The sequence below is a fragment of the Bufo gargarizans genome, chromosome 6 (genome assembly GCF_014858855.1).
Source record: "Bufo gargarizans isolate SCDJY-AF-19 chromosome 6, ASM1485885v1, whole genome shotgun sequence".
NCBI lineage: Eukaryota > Metazoa > Chordata > Amphibia > Anura > Bufonidae > Bufo > Bufo gargarizans.
The window spans coordinates 97,877,576-97,901,769 of record NC_058085.1 but is presented as its reverse complement, the minus strand read 5'-3'; the positions used below and the strand labels follow the sequence as shown (position 1 = coordinate 97,901,769).

The 24,194-nt window shown below is 43.8% G+C and overlaps 1 protein-coding gene across 1 annotated transcript; it reads right to left on the bottom strand.

Moving 5' to 3' along the window:
- Nucleotides 1-3,660: 3,660 nt before the first annotated feature.
- On the bottom strand, nucleotides 3,661-23,962 carry LOC122940369 (ER degradation-enhancing alpha-mannosidase-like protein 2). The gene is made up of 11 exons (XM_044297008.1): nucleotides 23,809-23,962; nucleotides 20,210-20,320; nucleotides 17,215-17,254; nucleotides 14,409-14,514; nucleotides 13,789-13,914; nucleotides 12,542-12,753; nucleotides 10,839-10,980; nucleotides 9,291-9,415; nucleotides 7,791-7,935; nucleotides 7,577-7,698; nucleotides 3,661-4,725 (listed from the first exon to the last, which is right to left on the bottom strand). Exons 1-11 carry the CDS (start codon nucleotides 23,913-23,915, stop codon nucleotides 4,264-4,266), a joined length of 1,698 nt encoding a protein of 565 aa, XP_044152943.1. The 5' UTR covers nucleotides 23,916-23,962; the 3' UTR covers nucleotides 3,661-4,263.
- Nucleotides 23,963-24,194: the final 232 nt, after the last annotated feature.

Sequence of the window (24,194 nt, the reverse complement as noted above, 5' to 3'; positions counted from 1 at the left end):
TGAAAGTATTAGATAAACTAGACTGAGGCAGCCGAAACTCCTCCTTAAAGTCTCTAAACATTTTGAAGTTACCATTCAAATATAATTGAGCAATGTATTTGACCCCTTGTTGCGGCCAGAATTCAAAATCCGGCAGATTGTATAGCTCAGACAGTTTAGGGTTTCGCCACAAGGGTATCACCGGGGACTTGCCCTCCTTGTTCACACTTCCTCCATATCCTCTTATGTTCCTTTTCCATACATCTAACACTGATATCATGTTGGAGGTGAGACATTTGACCGGATATTTGCCCTCTCGATAAATTCTTCAGGGCTTCATATGATCCCATCAGTGCTGCCTCCAATACTGTCGTTGGATTATTGGCATCTGCTCGGATCCATCAGCTGGCATATGTTAACTGTACAGCCTGGTAGTATTTATACATATCAGGCAAGGCCAGAACACCCCGGGCATAGGGTGCTTTCAGTGTATCCCTGGCAATTCTAGGCTGGGTGTTGGGCCATAGAAAGGGAGTAAGCAATCTATTAATAGCCATGAAATGAGATCTTTGGAAGAGTTCCAGAGCCTCCTTGTATATATACAGTAGCTTAGGCAGTAGTAACATTTTAAAAATGTTTATACCTCCCACTAGCGAGAGAGGAAGGCTCACCCATGCCATAGGTCGCGATTTTACAGGACTTCACAAAAAGCTGTTCTGGTAATTAAAGGGGTTGTGCCAAGTTATTCTCAATGCACAGGATATAGGGGCTAACAAACTGATTACTGGGGGTCCGACAGCTGGGACCACCACCAAACCGGAGAATGGGGTTTCCGGTCCCCCGATCTAATGGAACAGCAGTATTTACCAGTAAAAGTTAAAAATAAACATGTTTAAACATTTTTTTTTATATCCCCTTTTCAAGAGCCATAACCATTTTATATTTTCCATTCACATAGCGTATGAGAGTTTGTTATTTTGTGGGACAAGTTGTTCTTTCTAATGGCACCATTCAATATTCCATATCATGTATAGAATTTGCGCCATTGTTTTACTATTTTCTTTTTACAGAGTTTATTGCACGATTAAAATGATCTACACCTTTATTCTTTGGGTCAGTTCGATTACAAAGATACCAAACTTAGGCCTCTTTCACACTTGCGTTGTCCGGATCCGGCGTGTACTCCACTTGCCGGAATTACACGCCGGATCCGGAAAAACGCAAGTGTACTGAAAGCATTTGAAGACGGATCTGCTTTCAGTGTTACTATGGCACCCAGGACGCTATTAAAGTCCTGGTTGCCATAGTAGGAGCGGGGAGCAGTATACTTACAGTCCGCGCGGCTCCCGGGGCGCTCCAGAGTGACGTCAGAGCGCCCCATGCACATGGATGACGTGCCATGCGATCACGTCATCCATGCGCCTGGGGCGCCCTGACGTCACTCTGGAGCGCCCCGGGAGCCGCACGGACGGTAAGTATGCTGCTCCCCGCTACACTTTACCATGGCTGCCAGGACTTTAGCGTCCCGGCAGCCATGGTAACCATTGTAAAAAAGCTAAACGGCGTATCCGGCAATGCGCCGAAACGACGTTTAGCTTAAGGCCGGATCCGGAGCAATGCCTTTCAATGGGCATTCATTCCGGATCCGGCCTTGCGGCAAGTCTTCAGTTTTTTTGGCCAGAGCAAAAAGCGCAGCATGCTGCGGTATTTTCTCCGGCCAAAAAACGTTCCGTTCCGGAACTGAAGACATCCTGAACGGATTTCTCTCCATTCAGAATGCATTAGGATAATCCTGATCAGGATTCTTCCGGCATAGAGCCCCGACGACGGAACTCTATGCCGGAAGACAATAACGCAGGTGTGAAAGAGCCCTTATATTGTTTCTCTTATGTTTGCATACCTTAAAAAAAAAAAAAAAAATCTAAAACTTTAAAGAAAAAAAATGTTTTTCTTTGCATCGCCATAGTCTGACATAACTTTTTGACCGGAAATGAATTCCTGGATATGACTGGACGCGCAGACTTCGCCATACCGGAAGTGAGTCGCAGTGTGTTCTGGGGATTGTAGTCCAGCAGGTGAAAGGGCTTCAGTAACGTCGCCATATGCAGTGCTGCCAGGTGGGAGAGATAAGCCAACATTGCACAATTGTCCTTCATGTGTGTCTGGCTGGTGCATGTAGGGCATACATAACTGAGGAAGATATGTGCAACCACCAAGAAATACAAATGTGGGGTTGGTTTTAATAATCCAGGCGATATTACTCAAGTGATTGATAAATATGACGCAGATTATTGCATGACCCTGCCTCATAGCAGAGCGGACCTCACACATCAGGTGGGAAAAGCATAGTTTCAACAAAATGACACCTGCCCTGTGCCCATCCTGCGTCCTCTCCCACCTCAGTGCATGGAGAGAGGCAGCCGCTGTGCGCTAGACAGCTGGATGCCCAGCGGGTATTGTGCACAGGTCCCCTTAATTTGCGTTGATCCCATGTCTGATATTCGCTGGGTGTCGTACGGTTGCTGCAGTCTCTTGACAACCAGCGTCAGATCAGGCGGTAGCGGCCAGTTCCCAAAAAAGACAATTAATGTCTACAGGACAAAACACCAGAATAGAGGACAAAAAAATGGCACAGCTGAAGCATACAATGCACCTCAAGTGCAGAGAAATCCACACAAAAAAAAAAGCACGTTAATGCTACAGTCAGGTCCATAAATATTGGGACATCGACACAATTCTAACATTTTTGTTTTTTCAGCCTAATGATGGCTTGCTTCACTGATGGTGAAAAATAGAAATAAAAACAATTTTAACTCACTTCACCCAGGAGGTACCGGATGGGATAAACTCAAAACACCCACCGGATCACCTCCTGCGCCTGGGTCGCCTGTAGGATCTCACGGAATGACAGCAGTCCAGTCGAGCTTCTTGTCAAACGTCTTTATTTAAACAACAGGGTGGGGTGAAGGAATCTTGCTCTATGCGTTTCGGGGTATAAGAGACCCCTTCATCAGGAGCATATTGACCAGGGATGAAACCCAGCGTCTGGTGAGGTCTATGCGTTCCAGACTTCAGGCTGTAATTGACTGCAAAGGATTTGCAACCAAGTATTAAAAAGTGAAAGTTTGATTTATGATTATTATTCTGTCCCATTACTTTTGGTCCCTTAACAAGTGGGAGGCACATATGCAAACTGTTGTAATTCCTACACCGTTCACCTGATTTGGATGTAAATACCCTTAAATTAAAGCTGACAGTCTGCAGTTAAAGCACATCTTGTTCGTTTCATTTCAAATCCATTGTGGTGGTGTATAGAGCCAAAAATGTTACAATTGTGTTGATGTCCCAATATTTATGGACCTGACTGTATGTCCTAGCATTCCTGTAGACCAGGGATCAGCAACCTCCGGCACTCCAGATTTTCTGAAACCAACTCCCAGAATGCTCTTTTCACTTTGATGGGAATTGTTAGAACAGCAGAGCATGTTTGCATGCTGGGAGTTGTAGTTTCACCACAGCTGGAGTACCGAAGCTTGCTGATCCCTGCCGTAGACTTTCATACAGCATCCGGAGATGGCATTTTTTGCTTAAAAAACCCCCCAAAAACACATCCACTGTTATGGAGCTATAGATCTACTTGCCTCAGACTGACGTCCACTCCAGCATTTAAGAAAATCTGAATGCATTTATTGTTTTATTCATCACAATAAATATTCACATTCTTTCAAAAACTTCTGCCCGTTATAAAACGTTCACTGAAAATAGAGCAAATCCTACAGTCTAAATACAAACATCTTGAAATGCGCCATAACTGAAAGGCATTTGTGTTGAGACGTAGTAAGATGCCAAGATCCCAACCTCTTGAGGGATACAGGTACCCACAGCAGGACACACTTCCCTAAAGGGCATCTGTCAGCTGATTTGTACCTATAAAACTGGCAGGTGCGCTTGGCAGCTGAAGGCATCTGCGTTGGTCTGTTTTTCTTAACTGGATTGAATTGAAGTTGCTCTAGGATCTAGAAACACCGCTTCACTAGAGCCCTTCCAGGACCTTTCGCACAGTGTTATCAAAGCTTAACAATTTCTTGTCTGAGGTGCAAAAATCTGACATATTACATGGTTGAAGGCAGGAGAGAGGAGGACGGAGGTTGGGGGGAGTAGAAATGTCCAAAACACTCATTCTAGTGACATTCTTGTCTGCCGAGATATACTGTTGTATACAGCTTAGTTTTATGTAAACCAATATTTGTATTGAGAGTTGAAAAACAACAACAGTTTTTAGGATTACTCTAGAAAAACTTGTCCCAAAATCGACAATTTAGAGCTAAAGGGTTGGCTGGGGCAATGGAGAAGAGATGAGCGCTTGCTGTTAGTTCTGTTCTGTGTTCTGCTAGGAAATGGATCCACTTTCTTTGGATCGCTAGTTTTTTCTTTTCTGAACTTCTCGGTCTTTGGCTTCACAGAGAAGAATTCTCTGACCAGGTCTTCCACCTCCCACTTCTCTGTATTGTCCCGTTTGCAGCAGTGCAGTGCTGCTGGGTCAATTGGGTGGGCTTCTGTATTAAACACATACCCACCAGCACCCAACACACATTCCCCATAGGGGGTCACTACTAGGTCAAACTCAGAGCCGTCGTTGTGGATGAAGTTGTCTGGGTCGAACAGCAGGTAGAGATATTTTATTGTCTCTGCTAGAAAGAAGGACTCCATTCGATTGTCTAATTCATGATCTCGAACATCTTTGATCTAGGGGGGAGAAAAACAGTGTTATAATAATATAGGTCGAAATTTTACAGGACTTCACAAAAAGCTGTTCTGGTAATTAAAGGGGTTGTGCCAAGTTATTCTCAATGCACAGGATATAGGGGCTGACTAACGGATTACTGGGGGTCCGACAGCTGGGACCACCACCAAACCGGAGAATGGGGTTTCCGGTCACCCGATCTAATGGAACAGCAGTATTTACCAGTAAAATACCAAATTTATATTGTTTCTCTTATGTTTGCATACCTTTAAAAAAAATCTAAAACTTTTTCTTTGCTTTGTAATAGTCTGACATAACCTTTTAAAATGTTCTTTTACGGAACTGTGTAAGGACTCTTGATTACTTTTTATTCTGTATTTTTGGCAAGCCAAGTGACCTGACACGGGTTGCCTTATTCATTTTTCTCCCCCATTCTGCTGTTCACCATATGAGATACTTTTATATTTTAATAGTTTCCCATTTTTTGAAGTGGCAATAGCAATTATGTTTTTTTTTAATTATTTATTCTTAAAATGGGGAACTGCCCTTAGTTCTCTAACATTTTCTCTGCATCGCCATATCTTTTTTTTATATTTCCATCTACTGAGCTGTGTGACGGCTTGTTTTTTTGTGGGAAGAGCTGTAGTTTATATTGTTACAATACTGAGGTATATAAGACTTTTTATTCAATATTTGTGGGGACAAGATAACCTATGAATGGTGAATTACACATTCACAGTGCAGGAAAAATATTTATTTTTTATTTATTTTCATATGTAAAATTGGGAAACTGGGCGAATCTTTAATATTTTTATATTTATATATATATAAAAAAATGGACTGATTTTGCCACTAGGGGTCATTATACTGCTAGGGGGCAAAGGGGGTCATATTATACTCTGTGAGGGGGCCACTGGAGTCATTACATTGCCTGAGGGCCACTGGGGATCATTATACTGTATGGGGGAACTGGTGGTTTCGGTTCCAACCCATATGAAAGAGAAATATATTTCAAATATATTTAGCAACATAATTTATATATATGACATATATTTAAAATATATTTTTCTTCCATGTGGGAAGTGGTACCTTGGAACCAAACCAGAGTTCGGTAAAAGGTTTTTAACAGTAGAAATTAATTTCTGAAGTTATTGCCCGAAGTCTCCCGAGACTTAGCAAAGTAATAACTTTGGCTCATCGGAGCCAATACATTCTAATACTGTACGGAGCGCTCACTCCATACACTATTCTAACGAAGTTCTATGCGAATCGACTTCGGATGTTTCATCCGAAGTCGATTCGCTAATCCCTAGCTATCACCTCTGTGTATAGATAAGCAGATATCTGCAGTACAGTGATCTGTACAGAACAAGAAGTGGCGCCTGTTATTAGACTTAGTGGCCAGTGCGAAACCTGCAGGATTTTATGGTTTTCGTTTAAATACAGATATTGACATGGAAAGTTAAAAATAACAAATCATATATTCTTTAAAAAAAAAAAAATCGGTTAAACATAAAAACTTGATTTAAACAACAGGTCATTTTCGGATGACACGTTCCCCATTAAAGGGTTAATGTACTATATTTGAAGTTTTGATACAAAGCAATAACATATAGTGTGCAATAATTCATAGTATACGATATACAATACCCAGAAGATAACACGTCAACCTGATCGCTACATACTTACTGGGCCTCTATTAACGGTAAAACTTGCAGTGTTGCCCCTAGAAGCCAGTCACAGTGCAGCCTTCATTTTTTTTTTAGAGCAGTTTAAGAATTGAAATTGGGTTGCTATGGGCAACAAGACAACCAGATAAAGAACAATGAAGACCTGACTGAAAAATAATATATATACTTAAAGGGAACCTGTCACAATGAAAATGTGAAGCAATCTGCAGGCAGCAGGTTACAGAGCAGGAGGAGCTGAGAAGATTGATGTATAGTTTTATGGGAAAAGATTTAGTAAAACTTGCATTTTATTCATTTAAAAACCCGCTCATTCTGAGGCGGTCCTATCAGTGATTGACAGATATCTCTGTATACACAGTCATAGGGAGAAGGCTGTCAATCAGTGATAGGTCCGCCTCCTGGACTTCACAGCCCAGAATGAGCAGGAATTTAAATGAATAAAATACAAAATTATACTAAATCTTTTCCCATAAAACTACATAATCAATCTGCTCAGCTCCTCCTGCTCTATAACATGCCGATTTCATCCCAGACACCACATTCCACATGACAGGTTCCCGTTAAAGAGCATTTTTCTCCATGATCAATCCTATAGAACAAGGCACACTGCTTGGTAGGGTTGATCATGGGGACTCAAATGAGTCCTTTCTCTCTGCAACTGGTATCACCCATGCAGAGAAATCCTTATTTTAGCTATATGCAGATGAGGTGCTTGGAGCACTGAGGGATGGGACTGGCCTAGCCCCTCGGAGCACCTCTTCACCTTTGCCTCTCCCCACTGCACGCCCCCTCCCAGTGAGATTGACAGGGCTAGGCATCTTCACTGCTCCGATGCCTGGCTCTGAAATCACATGCATGCGCCGATGGCAGTACTATCAGATCTCAGGGAGGGGTCATCTGGAAGATATCTTTCTAGCGCCAGTGCATGCGTGAGACCACCCAGCCTCTTCCCACCCCGAAATGCCCAGGGTAAATCTGCACTAACCCCTTCCTCTTTGCAGTTGGCCTGCTGGCACCTATGTATCACACGTGCGTTTGTGGTGTATTGGAAGGAAGCAGCCATGTTTGACATTCCCTAACATTTCAAAGTATGCAAACAGTTTAGATCTAGACATATATATATGTCACGATAAAAAACAAAACAAAAAAAAATAAAACGTACAGTTGCAAATCCACAATCCACTTTACTTATTTTCTCTATGGATTCTATAGCATCTCTGCCCAGCTCCAGCAGTGTGGGGTCCTTGGTGGCTCTATACAAGTACATTGCACTCTCAATCAGCTCTGGAAGACAACACAAGCAAAAGGCAGTTTTGAAATGGGTGTTCGGTCAAAAATGAGTGGAAAAAAAAGGACAACAGTTTGCAAGAACCTACCGGGACGAAGTGGGTAGCCTTCTCTTTTATCCACCGTAAATCCTTGAGGAATATTGTAGAATTCTGGTAATCCACCAAACTGCTTCCAGACTGTGTAATAGTTGAGGAATGTCCTCATGGCATTTCCAATATCTCCTATCAAGCTCTGTAGGACAAAAATCATGTAATAAGCCAAAACCGTAAGTAAAAATTTGACAGTGCCAATCCAGCTATGAACATCCAACTAAAGTCATTAATCAGCAAGAGAACTCCCCTCCAGATTTATATAAATAGGGGCCATCTGACACATTGATCAACCATATCAAACCAGGCGTACTGTCTGGTGGGGTTGATCCTGGTGACTAAAACAAGCCTCTTCTCTCTGCACTCAGTATTACTGTTGCAGAGAAACTGTTCATTTTAGTTATCTGAAATGAGGTGCTTGAAGCACTGGGAAGCTGGCCTAGTCCCTCGGAGTACCACTTCAGCTGAGCCTCTCCCCATTGCCACTCCCTCTCTCAGCGAGTCTGACAGGGCCAGGCATCCTCACTGCTCCGATAATTAGCCCTGAATCCTCACACGTGAATGGGTGCAGTGGAGATCTCATTTGGTCATCTCCGCTCATGAGCCGATACTACTGGCATTGGCGCATGCACGAGATCTCAGGTCCAGGCACTGGAGCAGTGAGGATGCCCTGATAATATTGCTGGTAGGAGGAGAGACGGAGGTGAAGCGGAGCTCCGAGGGGCTAGGTCAGCCCCTCGGTGGTCTGTGTACCTCATTTACATATAACTGAAACTTACATTCTTGTTACCATGATCAAACCTGCCAGGCAGTATGCCTGATTTAAAGGGAACCTGTCATCAGCTTTATGCTGACCTCACTGAGGGCAGCATAAATTAGTGACAGAAATGCTGATTTCCGCGATGTTTCACTCATGAGCTAAAAGTAAGTGGTTGCTGAGAACCAGCGTCAATCATTGCAGCTCAGGCCTGGAAAAGAATCAGATCTACCTGAGAAGAGTCCTGGTTATACATAATCTCCTGCTCTCTCACCCACTTGCTGATGATTGGCAGTTCTCTCCTAGAGAGAAAGGGAGAAAACTCGGTAGAAGACTGACGGTCATCAGCAGGAGAGCAGGAATTCATGAATAACCAGGACTCTTCTCAGGTGGCCGGGACTCTTTTCCAGGCCCAGTCTGCAATCATTGTGATGTTGGTTCTCGGCAACCACTTACTTTTAACTTATAAATGACAGACCTCTGAAATCAACTCGCCTGTCTCTACTTTATACTGCCGTTCGTATGGACAGCAAAAGGTTGATGAAAGGTTCCCTTTAATAGGCTTGATCGTGGTGGCAGATGCTCTTTAAAGACGACATGTCAGCAGGATCAGCCCTACTAAACCATTCATACAGCATGTTAGGGTTGTTCCTGTTAGTTAAAACAATAGCTTTCTCCCTATAATCTGTTGGCTCATTCATTAGTTATGTTAGTTTGATATTTAAAAGCCAATAACTTACTTGTAATCCAGGCCAGAAAGCTTCCAAGGACTGAAATATTGGCATGGAGACAGTGCCTTTATACATCTGCACCCAGACATACCAGTCGTCATACTTGGTATAGTTCTGAATGGCCTTATTGTAATCTAAAGAAACAAAAAGGTGCGATTATGAGATTAGGGACGCTGATAGGACTGTGGCTGTATCAACATGCCAGGAAAATTCTGGGCCTAAGAACTTAAGGCGGATCAGAGACACTGATGTAATGTCGATCGTCAGGAAGGAAGCGTTCCTTCCCGACAGTCGGCTGCTCGTTCAGTGGAGGAGAAGGAGGCATTTAACGCAGCGATCTCCTCCACAGTATGCGGACGAGGGATCGCTATAACAGTCCCTCGTCCTCATACAACTGCTTTGTTTCTGGGCAGCAGATTGCTGTTTAGACCCCACGATCTGCTGCCCAGAAACAATGATTGATGTGCCTGCACAAACGACAGGATCACCCAATGAACAAGCGTCCATCGGGTGTTCGGCGGCACATTTAGACGGGCAGATTGCCATTCACAATAATCTGCCGAATATCGGGCAGGGTAAATCCACTTTTACTGCTGCGCTCAGCCGATTATCTAATGTGTATGAGGATCTCCCACCTCTCCCCCGACAGCAGGAGAAATGTATGTTGGTCTATCTGTGGCTCGTTTCCCCTCACCTAATTGAAATCAACTCGCCTGGGCATGCACGTTTATGGTGGGGTCAGCTTTAGGAGAGCACAGGAATGGGGGTTCAGTTACAACATTACATTAGAGAACTCCTATTTTAGGACTGACTCACTGTCTACACTCTTTATATCAATTCATATTGTGTAATCCATGTTGTATACTTTTATCTTGTATCCAACTTATATTGATTATTTTTATCGGATACCTGTAAAGGCCCCTTTACACTGCCCAGTATTTGGGCAGATTATCTCGTTAGCTATAAGTTTAAAGGTGCCAGCCAGAGTGTCGATGCGGTCGCCTAAAGTATTGTTTGCTGGCAGTAGATTGTGCCATCTAAAAAGCATCCTGCTACCCACAAACAATGATTCTGTATGGGGATGAGCGATGGCATTAGTGATCGCTCCGCCCAATACTGTGGAGATCACTGCAGCAGTCATCTCCACTGACGAGCAGGCACTTGTCGGGAAGGAACAATTCCTCAATTCCTTCCCAACAATCGTCTGCTTCATCAAGCAGTGTAAAGGGGTTGTGCAGGCCATATATATTGATGACCTATCCTCAGGATAGGTCCTCCATATCTGATCGGCAGGGTTCCAACACCCGTCACCCCCCGCCGATCAGCTGTTTGAAGAGGAGTCAGTGCTCCATGTGAGCGCCGCTTCCTGTTCATTATACTACATGTTGTCTCGCTCTATTCAAGTGAATAGAGCATGTACTTTCCACACCGATCAGATATTGATAACCTATCCTGATGATAGGTCCTCAATATGTATGGCCTGCACAATCCCTTTAAGTTACATTCAAAATCTTTAACACAAATAATAGAAGATCAGAACGCCTCCGTACTGCTTACCTAGAAACATGGACATCATCTCCTCATCCTGTAAAAGAATGGCTCCTTTAACCAGATATTCAAAATAAGAGTCAACGCCAGCTCCTATCCCTGCATCTTGGGCAACCCATTTAGAAGTCATTACATCAATGTGATTCCCTACCTGCAAGGCAAACAAACACACATGAAGGGGTGTCCAACACTTGACTGATCCTCAGGATAGGTCAATATCAGACAGGCGGGACTCTGACACCTAGCGCCCACAACCACAATGATCAGCTGTTTTGGGCCGCTGCCGGCATTAGAAATTACAGTGGCCCATCCATTGTGTAGTTTCAAGTCCCAGTGTACTGCACCTAAGCCAAGGATGGGCAAACTGCGGCTCTCCAGCTGTTGTAAAACTACAGATCCCATCATGCCCTGCTGTAGGCTGATAGCTGTAGGCAGACTGGGCATACTGGGAGTTGTAGTTTTACAACAGCTGGAGAGCCGCAGTTTGCCCATCCCTGACCTAAGCCATCATGGGAGCTGAGCTGCAGTACTCTGTCTACTGTACAGTTTCCACCACCTGCCAGAAACAGCTGATTGGCGAGGATGCTGAGTGTTGGACCCCCACCGATCTGATGAACTATCCTAAGGATAGGGCATCAATATCCAAGTACGACAAAACTCCTTTAACTAAAAAGATTTGATCCAAGATGCAAACACGCTGTTCCTTTTTTTAAGATCTCTACCTGAGACAACAGGTATGGGTGACCACTAGCCAGTCAACATCCTGGTATCTTTTGCACGGGAACCTGTCATCAACTTTATGCTGCCCATACTAACGCAGTATGAAGTAGAGACAGGTGAGTTGATTTCAGCGGTCTGTCATTTAGAAGTTAAAAGTAGATTGTTGCCGAGAACCAACATCACAATCCTTGCAGACTGGGCCTGGAAAAGAGTCCCGGCCACCTGAGAAGAGTCCTGGTTATTCATGAATTCCTGCTCTCCTGCCCACCTGCTGATGGCTGACAGTCTTCTACCTAGTTTTCTCCCTTTCTCTGTAGGAGAGAACTGCCAATCATCAGCAGGAGATTATGTATAACCAGGACTCTTCTCAGGTAGATGTGACTCTTTCCAAGCCATGAGCTGCAATGATTATGATGCTGGTTCTCAGCAACCACTTACTTTTAGCTCCTGAGTGACACACTGCTGAGATCAGCATTTCTGTCACTATTGTATGCTGTCCTCAGTGAGGTCAACCTAAAGCTGATGACAGGTTCCATTTAATCCTCCTATGGACCACCACTCTAGGTCCCTTATTAAATATAATATTAAATACATATTTGTTTTGGAGGTTTCACTGACATCAAATTGCTGGAAACGATTATGTTTTTATAAACTGGCTGCAGCAGTTAGCAAACACATTGGCTTACGTTTACTGATATGAGTGCATCTAAAATTTGGCATAATTTGCGCCAAAATTTGAAGCAATTTGGTACATCTAGGTTTAGAGAAATTATCTGTGCCTAGCCTGACAAGTGGTGTGGCTTAACGGAAAAGGATGGGGGCTTTGCAGAAAAAGGTGTGCACCCTAATATGCAACTTTTTAAAGCCTCTTTTCTGGCCCCCGGGAGATGATAAATCTCCCCCATTGTCCTATTTTTTTTTTTTATATTTATATAAAGCATTTGCTTTATCTACCCGACACTTTGAAGTAATAAGCCATATTTTTTCCTCACTAATCCAATCTCAGAACGACTCTCCCACAATCCTTTGAGGGCTCGTCTTGCTACTCTTTCAAATTCTGGGTCTCCCGTCAAGCGGCTCAGGGTAGCAAATTCGATGATGTAGGTTCCAATGCCAGCAGTGCATGTCACCGGAGTCTCTGTGGGGTTCACACCTCTCAGGAGGTTGACTGTTCCATAAGGCATTCCTGTCTCTGTATCGAAAGCTGCAAAGGAAAAAAAATAAAATGTGAAAAAAAAAAAAGCAGTTCATGTTACACTGTACAAAGAAAAGCAATAATTAAAGCAAAGGTTCATTATTAAAGGAGTTGTCCCACCATTTCATGTCATAATCCCATTTTATACACTGTAGGTAAATGGAAAACCTGTTTCATTTTTTATTGTGATAGGTGACCCACTGAAGAGCTATGACGTTTACTTAGTATGGTAGTGCTGCTGGTGGACGCACATCCTCTGTTCACTGCAGGGAAGCCAATGGACATAGCCTTCTGCCCTCTGTTCACTGCAGAGAAGCTAATAAAATGTATTTCTTCCCTGTCATTTCAATTTGATCATCTACAGTCAGAGGATCTCTACGAAGACATCTGGCTGTGGGGAGAGTGACTGAGCATGTGTGACCACCAGCACACAGCTGATCAGGTGGATGTGCATAAAGCTATACACTTTGACCACCAGGTGGTGCCATATTATGTAAGAAAAATGTAATAACTTTTCAGTGGATAATCTTTTTTTTTTACAGTATGTGAATGGCAAATATGCTCCACCAGGGATACTCAACCTGCGGCCCTCCAACCGTTGTAAAACTACAACTCCCACCATGCCCTACTGTAGGCCGTCCGGGCATGCTGGGAGTTGTAGTTTTACAACAGCTGGAGGGCCACAGGTTAGGCATCCCTGCTTTATACAATCAATTAATGTAATTGTGGAAAAAAAACGTTTGAAGCAATTCCCGAATATTCCCTTCCCTACTCTCCGCTATTACTTGATTGCTCCTGCTTGTAAAGAAAGTGATTTTACAGTGAACTTCCACTTTTAAAGATTGTCTCAGTTTGGAAACCCTGCGGCTGCTGTATTACGTTCCAATATTTCACCCATAAGCCATAACGAGAGATGCTCTTTGTTCATAGCTCTGTCCTGGCTCAGGGGATTTTCCCGAGTTGGAGACCTCCTCTGTGATGTACGAAAAGGGGTTGTTGAGATGATTCCTTTCATGAAAAAGGTCTTATATTCCCTTTATTTACCTGGAAGTAGTTTCCTAGCTGCATCTTCTGCCATTCGAAGTAAAGGGCCAGAACATGGCCAACCAGGCTCCAGCTCAAGGCCAGCTCTCTTCGACAGGAGGTGAGCGGACAGAAGCCCCCCTACCACTGAAATGGAAATAATTTAAATTAGGGTAGGAAAAATTCTGGTAACCTGAAATGCATAACATAATATACTATTATATTACAAAATAATAATAATTATCATCATCATCATCATTCGTGCAGGGAAAGTAAGCATGACAAGGGACCTAAGTGAATGGATCTCTGCTGGACCTGCAAAGATGATGGGGGTCCGGGCTCTAAGAGGGGATCTTTGACAGCAGACAGCCTCTGGATAAAGATGCATTCACACAGCCGTGACTTTTTTGGGGACCGCTGTGTGCATCCCGCATTGCGGTGCAGACCCATTGACTTCAATGGGTCTGCGATCAGCATGTTGCGACCAAAGATAGGACTAGTCTTTTGAGGCGCGGTCGTATGGACGGCCCAGGTGGCCGTGCCGAAAAAGACAGGACTTGTGGGTTATGACTATGAAAGCAATAAAAATGATAGAACAAAAATACATAAATAATATAAATAAATATATATAAAAAGTGAACCTCGGATGTTGGTCTCAAACACTGAGGCGTTGACATCGATATCAAAATCCACATTGTCCTGCAGAACGTTCACTACTCTCTGGAACTCGGAGGTATTCCCAATAATCTGGAAATCCCAAACCAGAAAAGACTTATCCATATATAATGTACCTTGTCTATAACAGTTTAATTATCCTACACAACAGCAAGAGTTGGATTGACCAATATCCAGATAATAAATACTCCAGATTAATGGGGTTCTCTGGGACCAGGTACATAAGGATTAGGCTACATGCACTCGACCGTATGTGTTTTGCTGTCCGTATGGCATCTGATTTTTTTTGCGGATCCATTGTGAAAATGCCTATCCTTGTCCGCAAAACAGACAAGAATAGGACATGCTCCATTTTTTTTCCCGGAACGGACATACGGATGCGGATAGTACACGGTGTGCTGTCAGCATTTTTTGCAGACCCATTGAAATGAATGGGTCCGCATCCTATCGGCAAAAAAAACGAAACGGACAAGGAAACAAAAGTACGTTCGTGTGCATGTAGCCTTAGCTGAATATTTAATATATTGGTCTACAAGCACCAATCTATATAGTAATGGTAATAGTAATGGTTGTGAAGCATGACCACTGACTAGTCCCTAGCATTTGTTGGAAGAAACCTGTCTTCTGTCAGTAAATACCTAAGGCTTAACACAGCTGAGTGTTTGCTACAACTGTAAAAGGTCTAGGTAATTGAATATACAATGGCTAAATAGATTGTCTACAATCATTTCCCCCCCAAAAAAACTCTCCCTTTTTGAACGTGGTTGGGTTGTTGAACTGCATAAGCAGGGTCTCTCACAGCGCACCATCGCTGCTGAGGTGGGACGCAGTAAGACAGTGATTTGGAATTCCTTAAATGATCCTGAGGGTTATGGAACAAAAAAGTCAAGTGGAAGACCCAAAAATAATTCATCAGCACTGAGCCGGAGGATCCAATTGGCTGTCCGTCAAGACACTAGACGATCCTCGACCCAAATTAAGGCCCTTACTGGTGCTGACTGCAGCCCCATAACCATCAGACGGCATCTGAGACTGAAGGGCGTCAAAAACAAAAAACTTCTTTAAAGACCTCGTCTCCTTGAACGCCACAGAACTGCTTGTTTGGACTTTGCAAGAGAGCACCAAACATGGGACATTCAAAGGTAGAAGAAAGTTTTATTCTCTGATGAGAATTTTTTTTTACCTTGATGGTCCTGACGGTTTCCAACGTTACTGGCATGACAAGCAGATCCCACCTGAGATGTTTTCTACACGCCACAGTGGAGGGGCGCCATAATGGTCTGGGGTGCTTTTTCCTTCAGTGGAACAATGGAGCTTCAGGAAGTGCAGGGGCGTCAAATGGCCGCTGGCTATGTCCAGATGTTGCAGAGAGCATTCCTCATGACTGAGGGCCCTTGTCTGTGTGGTAACGACTGGGTTTTTCAACAGGACAACGCTGCAGTACACAATGCCCGCAGGACAAGGGACTTCTTCCAGGAGAATAACATCACTCTTTTGGCCCATCCTGCGTGTTCCCCTGATCTAAATCCAATTGAGAACCTTTGGGGATGGATGGCAAGGGAAGTTTACAAAAATGGACAAGAGTTCCAGACAGTAGATGGCCTTCGTGCGGCCGTCTTCACCACTTGGAGAAATGTTCCCACTCACCTCATGGAAACGCTTGCATCAAGCATGCCGAAACGAATTTTTGAAGTGATAAACAATAACGGCGGAGCTACTCATTACTGAGTTCATGTTTGGAAGTTGGATTTCTGTTTTGGGGGGGTATAGTTTTTTTTTGGAGGTGTGGTCCTAAACTTTTGATCAGCAGAAAAACAGCCTGTTTTAGTTTAATCATTGTTTTCATTAAATTGAATGCTCAAAAAAGGTTTTGTCTCACTCCCATTTCTTCTTGTTGCATGTTGAAGCTCTACTTGGAAACTTGTTAAGATCCAGCCATGCTAAATATGATTTTTTGCCATTTTTCAAGTGGTCTTAAACTTTTGATCAGAACTGTAATACTAGTATATTTTAATACAAAACGAGCAGACTGATGTGATGATGTTAAAAGCTCTGTCACTAAAATCCAGGTGACAGAATCCCTGTTACTAGATAGGACTAAGCCTCGGCTAGGAGATGGCTGGAAAACGGTGGGCCGGCAACGTTGCTGTTGAGGTAGCTCGCATTGCGCTCTGCTATTTCCCGGCCACTTGGTGGTTGAGGCCGAATCCTATCTAGACTTAGGAATGGCGAGATGAGACAACCCTTTTAAAACCTTGAAGAGGTTATCCCGGGAAAAATATTTATCACATATCCACAGGATAGGTGAACGGTATTATCCTACCTAGAAATTGCCAGAACGGTGGTCTGCAGCATGATAATGGGAGTGTGAACTGGTAGTCGTGCATCAGCCCTGCCATTCAATTCATGGAGCATTGGTCATGCATGCAGAATGCCGCTTTATTCACAGTCTATGGGACCAATGGAGATAGCCGAGTGCTGTACTTGGCCATCTCCACCAATCTCACAGACACTGATTAAATCGGCAGTGTGCATGCATGACCAATGCTCTATTCAAACTTCTCCAGAACGGGCACTCAGACCAATGTTTCACTGGTCCAAGAAGGTCCCAGCGAATTGTATCATATCAAACATAGATTTGTCACATATCCTGTAAATGTTTTATTGTGGGGAAAAACTTGATTTGGTGTGCAAGAAAAAAAAAATAAGCATCAAATCAAAACGGCAATAATACAGGTTAGGCTTACAGGAGCTCCTCAGGTAGATACCCACCAGCAATGTGTCCAAAGCATCAATTAAAGTCAAAGAAAAACTGCAATTAAAGAGAATACAGTGAATGTTAAAAGTATCCTAGGATTTGCACATATAACAGCAATTAAACAGTCACAAATATTCTAGACTCTAGGATTACTGCTCTAGGTATGACAGGTGCTAAAAAGTACTTACCAACAATATAACACATGGACTCGGCTGCATAGGTCTGCTGTATTTTTCCCTTGTATTTTAACAGTAATACCAACTGTAAGTTATCATTTATAACCACATGTGCTTGTCAAGTCAGTAATTCTTAAAGGCTATGGACGCCCTCAGAGCCATTTTTAATTTAATTACATGTATTTTGGGGCTGTATTGATGTGCCTTGTAATGTAGTAACCATCCCCCATTGTGCCGATAGGACCACATTCCTGAGTGATCTCAGAGACATGCGTGTTCCACACTGGAGGAGGGGCTAAAAGGTTTAAACTCTGCGGCTCACATACATTCGGGAGACTCTACCAAGAACTTCATCCTAGGTAGGATGTAAGTATTGATTTGCCCTATCTCTTCTACACCCTGGGGTGTCGATTGTGTGTTATAACATGGAAGACAGTCATGTGTTATAACATGTTAGACGGAGTCTCCACCCCATTTACTTGTTATTATTTAGTATGTGATTTTTCTTGTGTAATTGTATATTAAATCACACTTAGTAAATGCAGTTGCAAGAAAAAGTACATGAACCCTTTGGAATGATATGGATTTCTGCACAAATTGGTCATAAAATGTGATCTGATCTTCATCTAAGTCACAACAATAGACAATCACAGTCTGCTTAAACTAATAACACACAAAGAATTAAATGTTACCATGTTTTTATTGAACACACCATGTAAACATTCACAGTGCAGGTGGAAAAAGTATGTGAACCCTTGGATTTAATAACTGGTTGAACCTCCTTTGGCAGCAATAACTTCAACCAAACGTTTCCTGTAGTTGCAGATCAGACGTGCACAACAGTCAGGAGTAATTCTTGACCATTCCTCTTTACAGAATTGTTTCAGTTCAGCAATATTCTTGGGATGTCTGGTGTGAATCGCTTTCTTGAGGTCATGCCACAGCATCTCAATCGGGTTGAGGTCAGGACTCTGACTGGGCCACTCCAGAAGGCGTATTTTCTTCTGTTTAAGCCATTCTCTTGTTGATTTACTTCAATGCTTTGGGTCGTTGTCCTGTTGCAACATCCATCTTCTGTTGAGCTTCAGGTGGTGGACAGATGGCCTTAAGTTCTCCTGCAAAATGTCTTGATAAACTTGGGAATTCATTTTTCCTTTGATGATGGCAATCCGTTCAGGCCCTGATGCAGCAAAGCAGCCCCAAACCATGATGCCCCCACCACCATACTTCACAGTTGGGATGGGGTTTTGGTGTTGGTGTGCTGTGCCTCATTTTCTCCACACATAGTGTTGTGTGTTTCTTCCAAACAACTCAACTTTGGTTTCATCTGTCCACAGAATATTTTGCCAGTACTGCTGAGGAACATCCAGGTGCTCTTGTGCAAACTGTAAACGTGCAGCAATGTTTTTTTTGGACAGCAGTGGCTTCCTCTGTGGTATCCTCCCATGAAATCCATTCTTGTTTAGCGTTTTACATATCGTAGATTCGCTAACAGGGATGTTAGCATATGCCAGAGACATTTGTAAGTCTTTAGCTGAAACTCTAGGATTCTTCTTCACCTCATTGAGCAGTCTGCGCTGTGCTCTTGCAGTCATCTTTACAGGACGGCCACTCCTAGGGAGAGTAGCAGCAGTGCTGAACTTTCTTCATTCATAGACAATTTGTCTTATCATGGACTGATGAACAGCAAGGCTTTTGGAGATACTTTTATAACCCTTTCCAGCTTTATGCAAGTCAACAATACTTAATCGTAGGTCTTCTGAGAGCTCTTTTGTGCGAGGCATCATTCACATCAGGCAATGCTTCTTGTGAAAAGCAAACCCAGAACTGGTGTGTATTTTTTATAGGGCAGGGCAGCTGTAACCAACACCTCCAATCTCATCTGATTGATTGGACTCCAGTTGGCTGACACCTCACCCCAATTAGCTCTTGGAGATGTCATTAGTCTAGGGGTTCACATACTTTTTCCACCTGCACTGTGAATGTTTACATGGTGTGTTCAATAAAAACATGGTAACATTTCATTCTTTGTGTGTTATTAGTTTAAGCAGACTGTGATTGTCTATTGTTGTGACTTAGATGAAGATCAGATCACATTTTATGACCAATTTGTGCAGAAATCCATATCATTCCAAAGGGTTCACATACTTTTTCTTGCAACTGTATATTTATTCTCTTAGCCTGAGTAAGATTATTTATTCTCAAACCTTTTGAATTCACATTATGTTACAGGACCAAAATATATTTGTGTAACAGGTTAGGTTTTTATTAAATATTTTGCACTGCTTGACTTTTATAGCTTCCATGTTTCACAGTACATAGCATGCTGCAGAAAGCTGTCCTGCCCAGGTGATATCTTGCTCTAGCTCCGGCCCTGCATACAAGTATGCTCAGCCTTCCTCCCTGGCTCTGGTACAGGCTGGCTGTGTCTCTTCGCTCCTAGACCCTGTCAGCGTGAGATGCCGTGAGGAGACAGCTGATCTTATAAGAAAGGGTATTTTCTTCAAGATCTCGCTGCAGTAGCCACTTTGATGCTGTCCTCGCTAATTAAAGCATCAGAGCTATTAGGTGAATTCCCCTTTGGTCACTGAAAGGACATATATCCTTGGTGCGTTTCGGGTATAAACTGCTGCTGGATGAAAACAATAGGAGGTGGACTCCGTGCGGGGGGCTCAATACTGTATTAAAACAGGAATGCTAAATACCACCCTATATAAATACATTTTACATGTCACATGGTTTGGGTCAAAATCTTAATAATTAGAATAAAAGCATATAAATAAATATTTACAACCGAATCCATACATGGAGAACCCAAAGGCAATAACCTCACCTCCCCCACGTGTCCTGTCCATCACACGTCAGCGGTCTCAGCTCATCGTACGGAAACGCATTGTCCAGGTAGTTGTTGTATGCATGATAAAACATGGCTTTCACCCTATCCCTGGAAACAAATGTCGGCTGTCAGCGGAATCTGCAGAAAGGCGTTCCTATAGACATCTATCGGCAGCGGCTTATGTTCTATAACCTGCTATAGACCTAACATAGCTCAGCTATCCTCCTCTCAACCCCACACACACACTCAGCTCGGCCAAGCATGCATGTGTTCTGAATGGGTAGAGATGGATGAGCTGCTGCCACCTACCCCTGAGAACTGGGTGTAGAATTAGACATGCTTGATACTGCTTTTCTATCTATCATGGAAGAGCGGGGGGCCCCAATAACTATAAAAGAGTCAGCTGACCCCACCAGGACACCGCACAGGAAGCTCATGCGTCTGGCATCTTTATGAAGCTGTCTGATGAGGTGGCCACACAGCCGAGGCATTACAAGAAGACCATGGCTGCAAATATATCCTATGTCTGCTTCATCCCTGTACAGGGCAGTGACAGAGAGGAAACACCGTCACTGCTAATTCTCTCCCTGACCCCGAAAAGATGGCCGTTTTAGGCTTAGCTGAGCTCCGGGACACTACGTTTTTTATTTAAATATTATTATTTTTTTTTTACGCTATAAGGGTCCATTCACACGTTTGTTTTTTCTTTCCTGATCTGTTCCGTTTTTTCAGGAACAGATCTGGACCAGATCTGGACCCATTTATTTTCAATGGGTCCTGAAAAAAAACGGACAGCACAATGTCAGATTTTTTTCAGGACCCATTGAAAATGAATGGGTCCAGATCTGGTCCAGATCTGTTCCTGAAAAAACGGAACAGATCAGGAAAGAAAAAACGGATGTGTGAATGGACCCTTAGGCCGAGTGTTCCACAGCCATGAACGGTTAGTGGTATCCCGGCCTGGACTCCTGCTGACAGCAGGGGCGCACGGCGTCATTGGTTGCTATGACGCCATGCGCTTTATGCCGCCGCTGTACTACAGTAATACACTCATATAGATCTATACCAGTGTATTACTGTAGTACAGCGGCGGCATGAAGCGCACGGCGTCATAGCAACTAGTGACGCCGTGCGCTCCTGCTGTCAGCAGGAATCCAGCTCAGCTAAGGCTACTTTCACACTAGCGTTCAGGGCTCCGCTTGAAGGCTCTCACAAGCGGCCCCGAACGGATCCGTCCAGCCCTAATGCATTCTGAGTGGATGCGGATCCGCTCACAATGCATCAGTCTGGCACCGTTTGTCCTCCGCTCAGCAGGCGGACACCTGAAAGCTGCTTGCAGCCGTGCAGAGGCAAACGGATCCATTCAGAGTTACATTGAAAGTCAATGGGGGCGGATCCGTTCGAAGGTGACACAATATGGTGCATTTTCAAACGGATCCGTCCCCCATTGACTTTCAATGTAAAATCTGGACGGATCCGTCTGAAGCTACTTTCACACTTAGAATTTATTTTACAATTACTTTCACACTTGCGTTCAGAACGGATCCGTCTGCATTATATTGTAAAATAAATTCTAAGTGTGAAAGTAGCCGCAGACGGATCCGTCCAGACTTTACATTGAAAGTCAATGGGGGACGGATCCGTTTGAAGGTGACACAATATGGTGCAATTTTCAAACGGATCCACCCCCATTGACTTCCATTGTAAGTCTGGACGGACCTGTTTGCCTCCGCACGGCCGCCTGCTGAGCGGAGCGGATCCCAAACGGTGCCAGACTGATGCATTCTGAGTGGATCCGCATCCACTCAGAATGCATTAGGGCTGGACGGATGCGTTCGGGGCCGCTTGTGAGAGCCTTCAAACGGAACTCACAAGCGGAGCCCCGAACGCAAATGTGAAAGTAGCCTAATGGAGACGGATCCGCTCTGAACGCAAATGTGAAAGTAGCCTAAGCCTTTTGGGATCTGTTGGCCAATTAGCTCATTAACTGATTACACTGACAACCAGCAGAATTGTGAGTGCAGCTCTGGGCTAGAACACAGACTGCAATTCAACACTTTGAGGCTAGGTCTACAGGACGACAAGAAGTCGCGCGACAGATAGGGCACAACTACACTGCAACATTTGTCGAACGACATTTTGTTGCACCAATGTCGCGCGTCAATTTTTATAATGGCAGTCTATGGTGTCGCACTGCAACATGCGACATCCTGCGACTGCAACGCGACAGTCGCAGAAAAATCCATCTCAAATGGATTTTCTGCGACTGTTGCGTTGCAGTCTCAGCATGTCGCATGTTGCAGTGCGAAACCATAGACTGCCATTTTAAAATTTGTCGCGCAACATTGGTGCAACAAAATGTCGCGCGACAAATGTCGTCGTGTAGACCTAGCCTAAAGGGCATCTGTCAGCAGATTTGTACCTATGACACTGGCTGACCTGTTACATGTGCACTTGGCAGCTGAAGACATCTGTGTTGGTCCCATGTTCATATGTCCCCGCACTGCTGAGAAATATGCAAATGAGCCTGTATGCAGATTGTAAGCCCTCCCGGGCAGGGCCCTCTCTCCTTCTGTACCAGTCTGTAACTCGTCTTGTTTATGCTTAGTGTAATTGTCTGTATTATGTCTTTATAACCCTTATAATATGTACAGCGCTATGGACTGAACGGCACTTTATTAATTAATAATAATAATAGGAGCAACGGGGGCGTTGCCGTTACACCTAAAGGCTCTGCTCTCTCTGCAACTGCCGGACCCTCTGCACTTCAATTGACAGGGGCCAGTGTAAACATCACCCCTGATTGGTCGATCTGAGCAACAGTTTGTCTTTAGACAGCACATGCAGGGAGATGAGAGGCAGAGTGAGGAGCAGCGCCTCAGCAGTTACATTAGTGTATACATGTAATGTACGCTGAGTCAAACACACATTACTTTATTAGAACCTTCGACAACTCTCAATATTTTAAAGAGGACCTGTCACCGCTCCTGATGTCTGTTTTAATAACTTCATGCATTCCCCATGTAGTAACAATCCTGGAGCATCTGTTCTTATGGCTCTATGATGTGCTATTCCTTTATTATTCCTACTAGAAGTTATGAATGAATTGCCAGCAGTCTGCAGTAAGGGTACAGAGGGTGGTAACCAGTTGGGGGTGTGTACTTGCACAGTCTGAAAATAGCAGCACTGATTGGATAGAGTGAGTCTGTGCAAGTACACACCCCCAACTGGTTACCACACCTCTGTACCCTTACTGCAGACTGATAGCAATTCATTCATAACTTCTAGTAGGAATAATAAAGGACTAGCACATCATAGAGCCATAAGAACAGAGGCTCCAGGGTTGTTATTACATGGGGAATGCATGACCCTATTAAAACAGGTGTCAGGGGATCATGTAGAGTATTGTACTAAGTCTGGAGGAGATCCATAACAGACCAACAAACCTGCACACACCGATATATATTATTGCCTGGAACACTGTATCTACTACATCAGTAATAAGTCTAGTAATACAGTATATACAAATAGCATTCCAGGTGATCCACAACTCCTCGGGATGTCTGGACATGCTGGGTATTGTAGTGTGGTCTTACCTGTACTTAGCCATGTCTTGCTGAGTGATCGGGCTGTGCCCGGCATTGTATCCCGGCAGTACGGCAGTCAGCACCCCCACACACACAAGATACAAGACCCCAACCATCAGACGTCAAGCCGCAGCTCTCGCCTGCTCAAAGCATCCTGACAGGCTCCGCCCACTTCCTGGTTCTATCAGACAGAAGCCCGCGTCACTTCAGCATTAGTTACAATGGATGACACGCTGGCAGCCATCTTTCTTTCTGGTGTGTCGTCACTAATAGGGGGCGGGGCTTAGTGAAAGGACGTTAGCTAGACTAGAGCACCGTTACCTGAGCACGTGATCAGCCATCCCCTGCTGCTGTAAACTAAACATTGTGGTCACGTGACCCGTGGGAAAATCGGG

Excerpts from the sequence above, each read along its gene's own strand:
- LOC122940369 (XM_044297008.1), bottom strand. The coding sequence starts at position 23,915 with ATGGTTGGGGTCTTGTATCTTGTGTGTGTGGGGGTGCTGACTGCCGTA. Across the intron at positions 9,416-10,838 it reads GATGATGTCCATGTTTCTAG|ATTACAATAAGGCCATTCAG; the intron begins GTAAGCAGTACG and ends TTGTTTCTTTAG. Across the intron at positions 7,936-9,290 it reads CTTTCTGGCCTGGATTACAA|AGCTTGATAGGAGATATTGG; the intron begins GTAAGTTATTGG and ends TTTGTCCTACAG.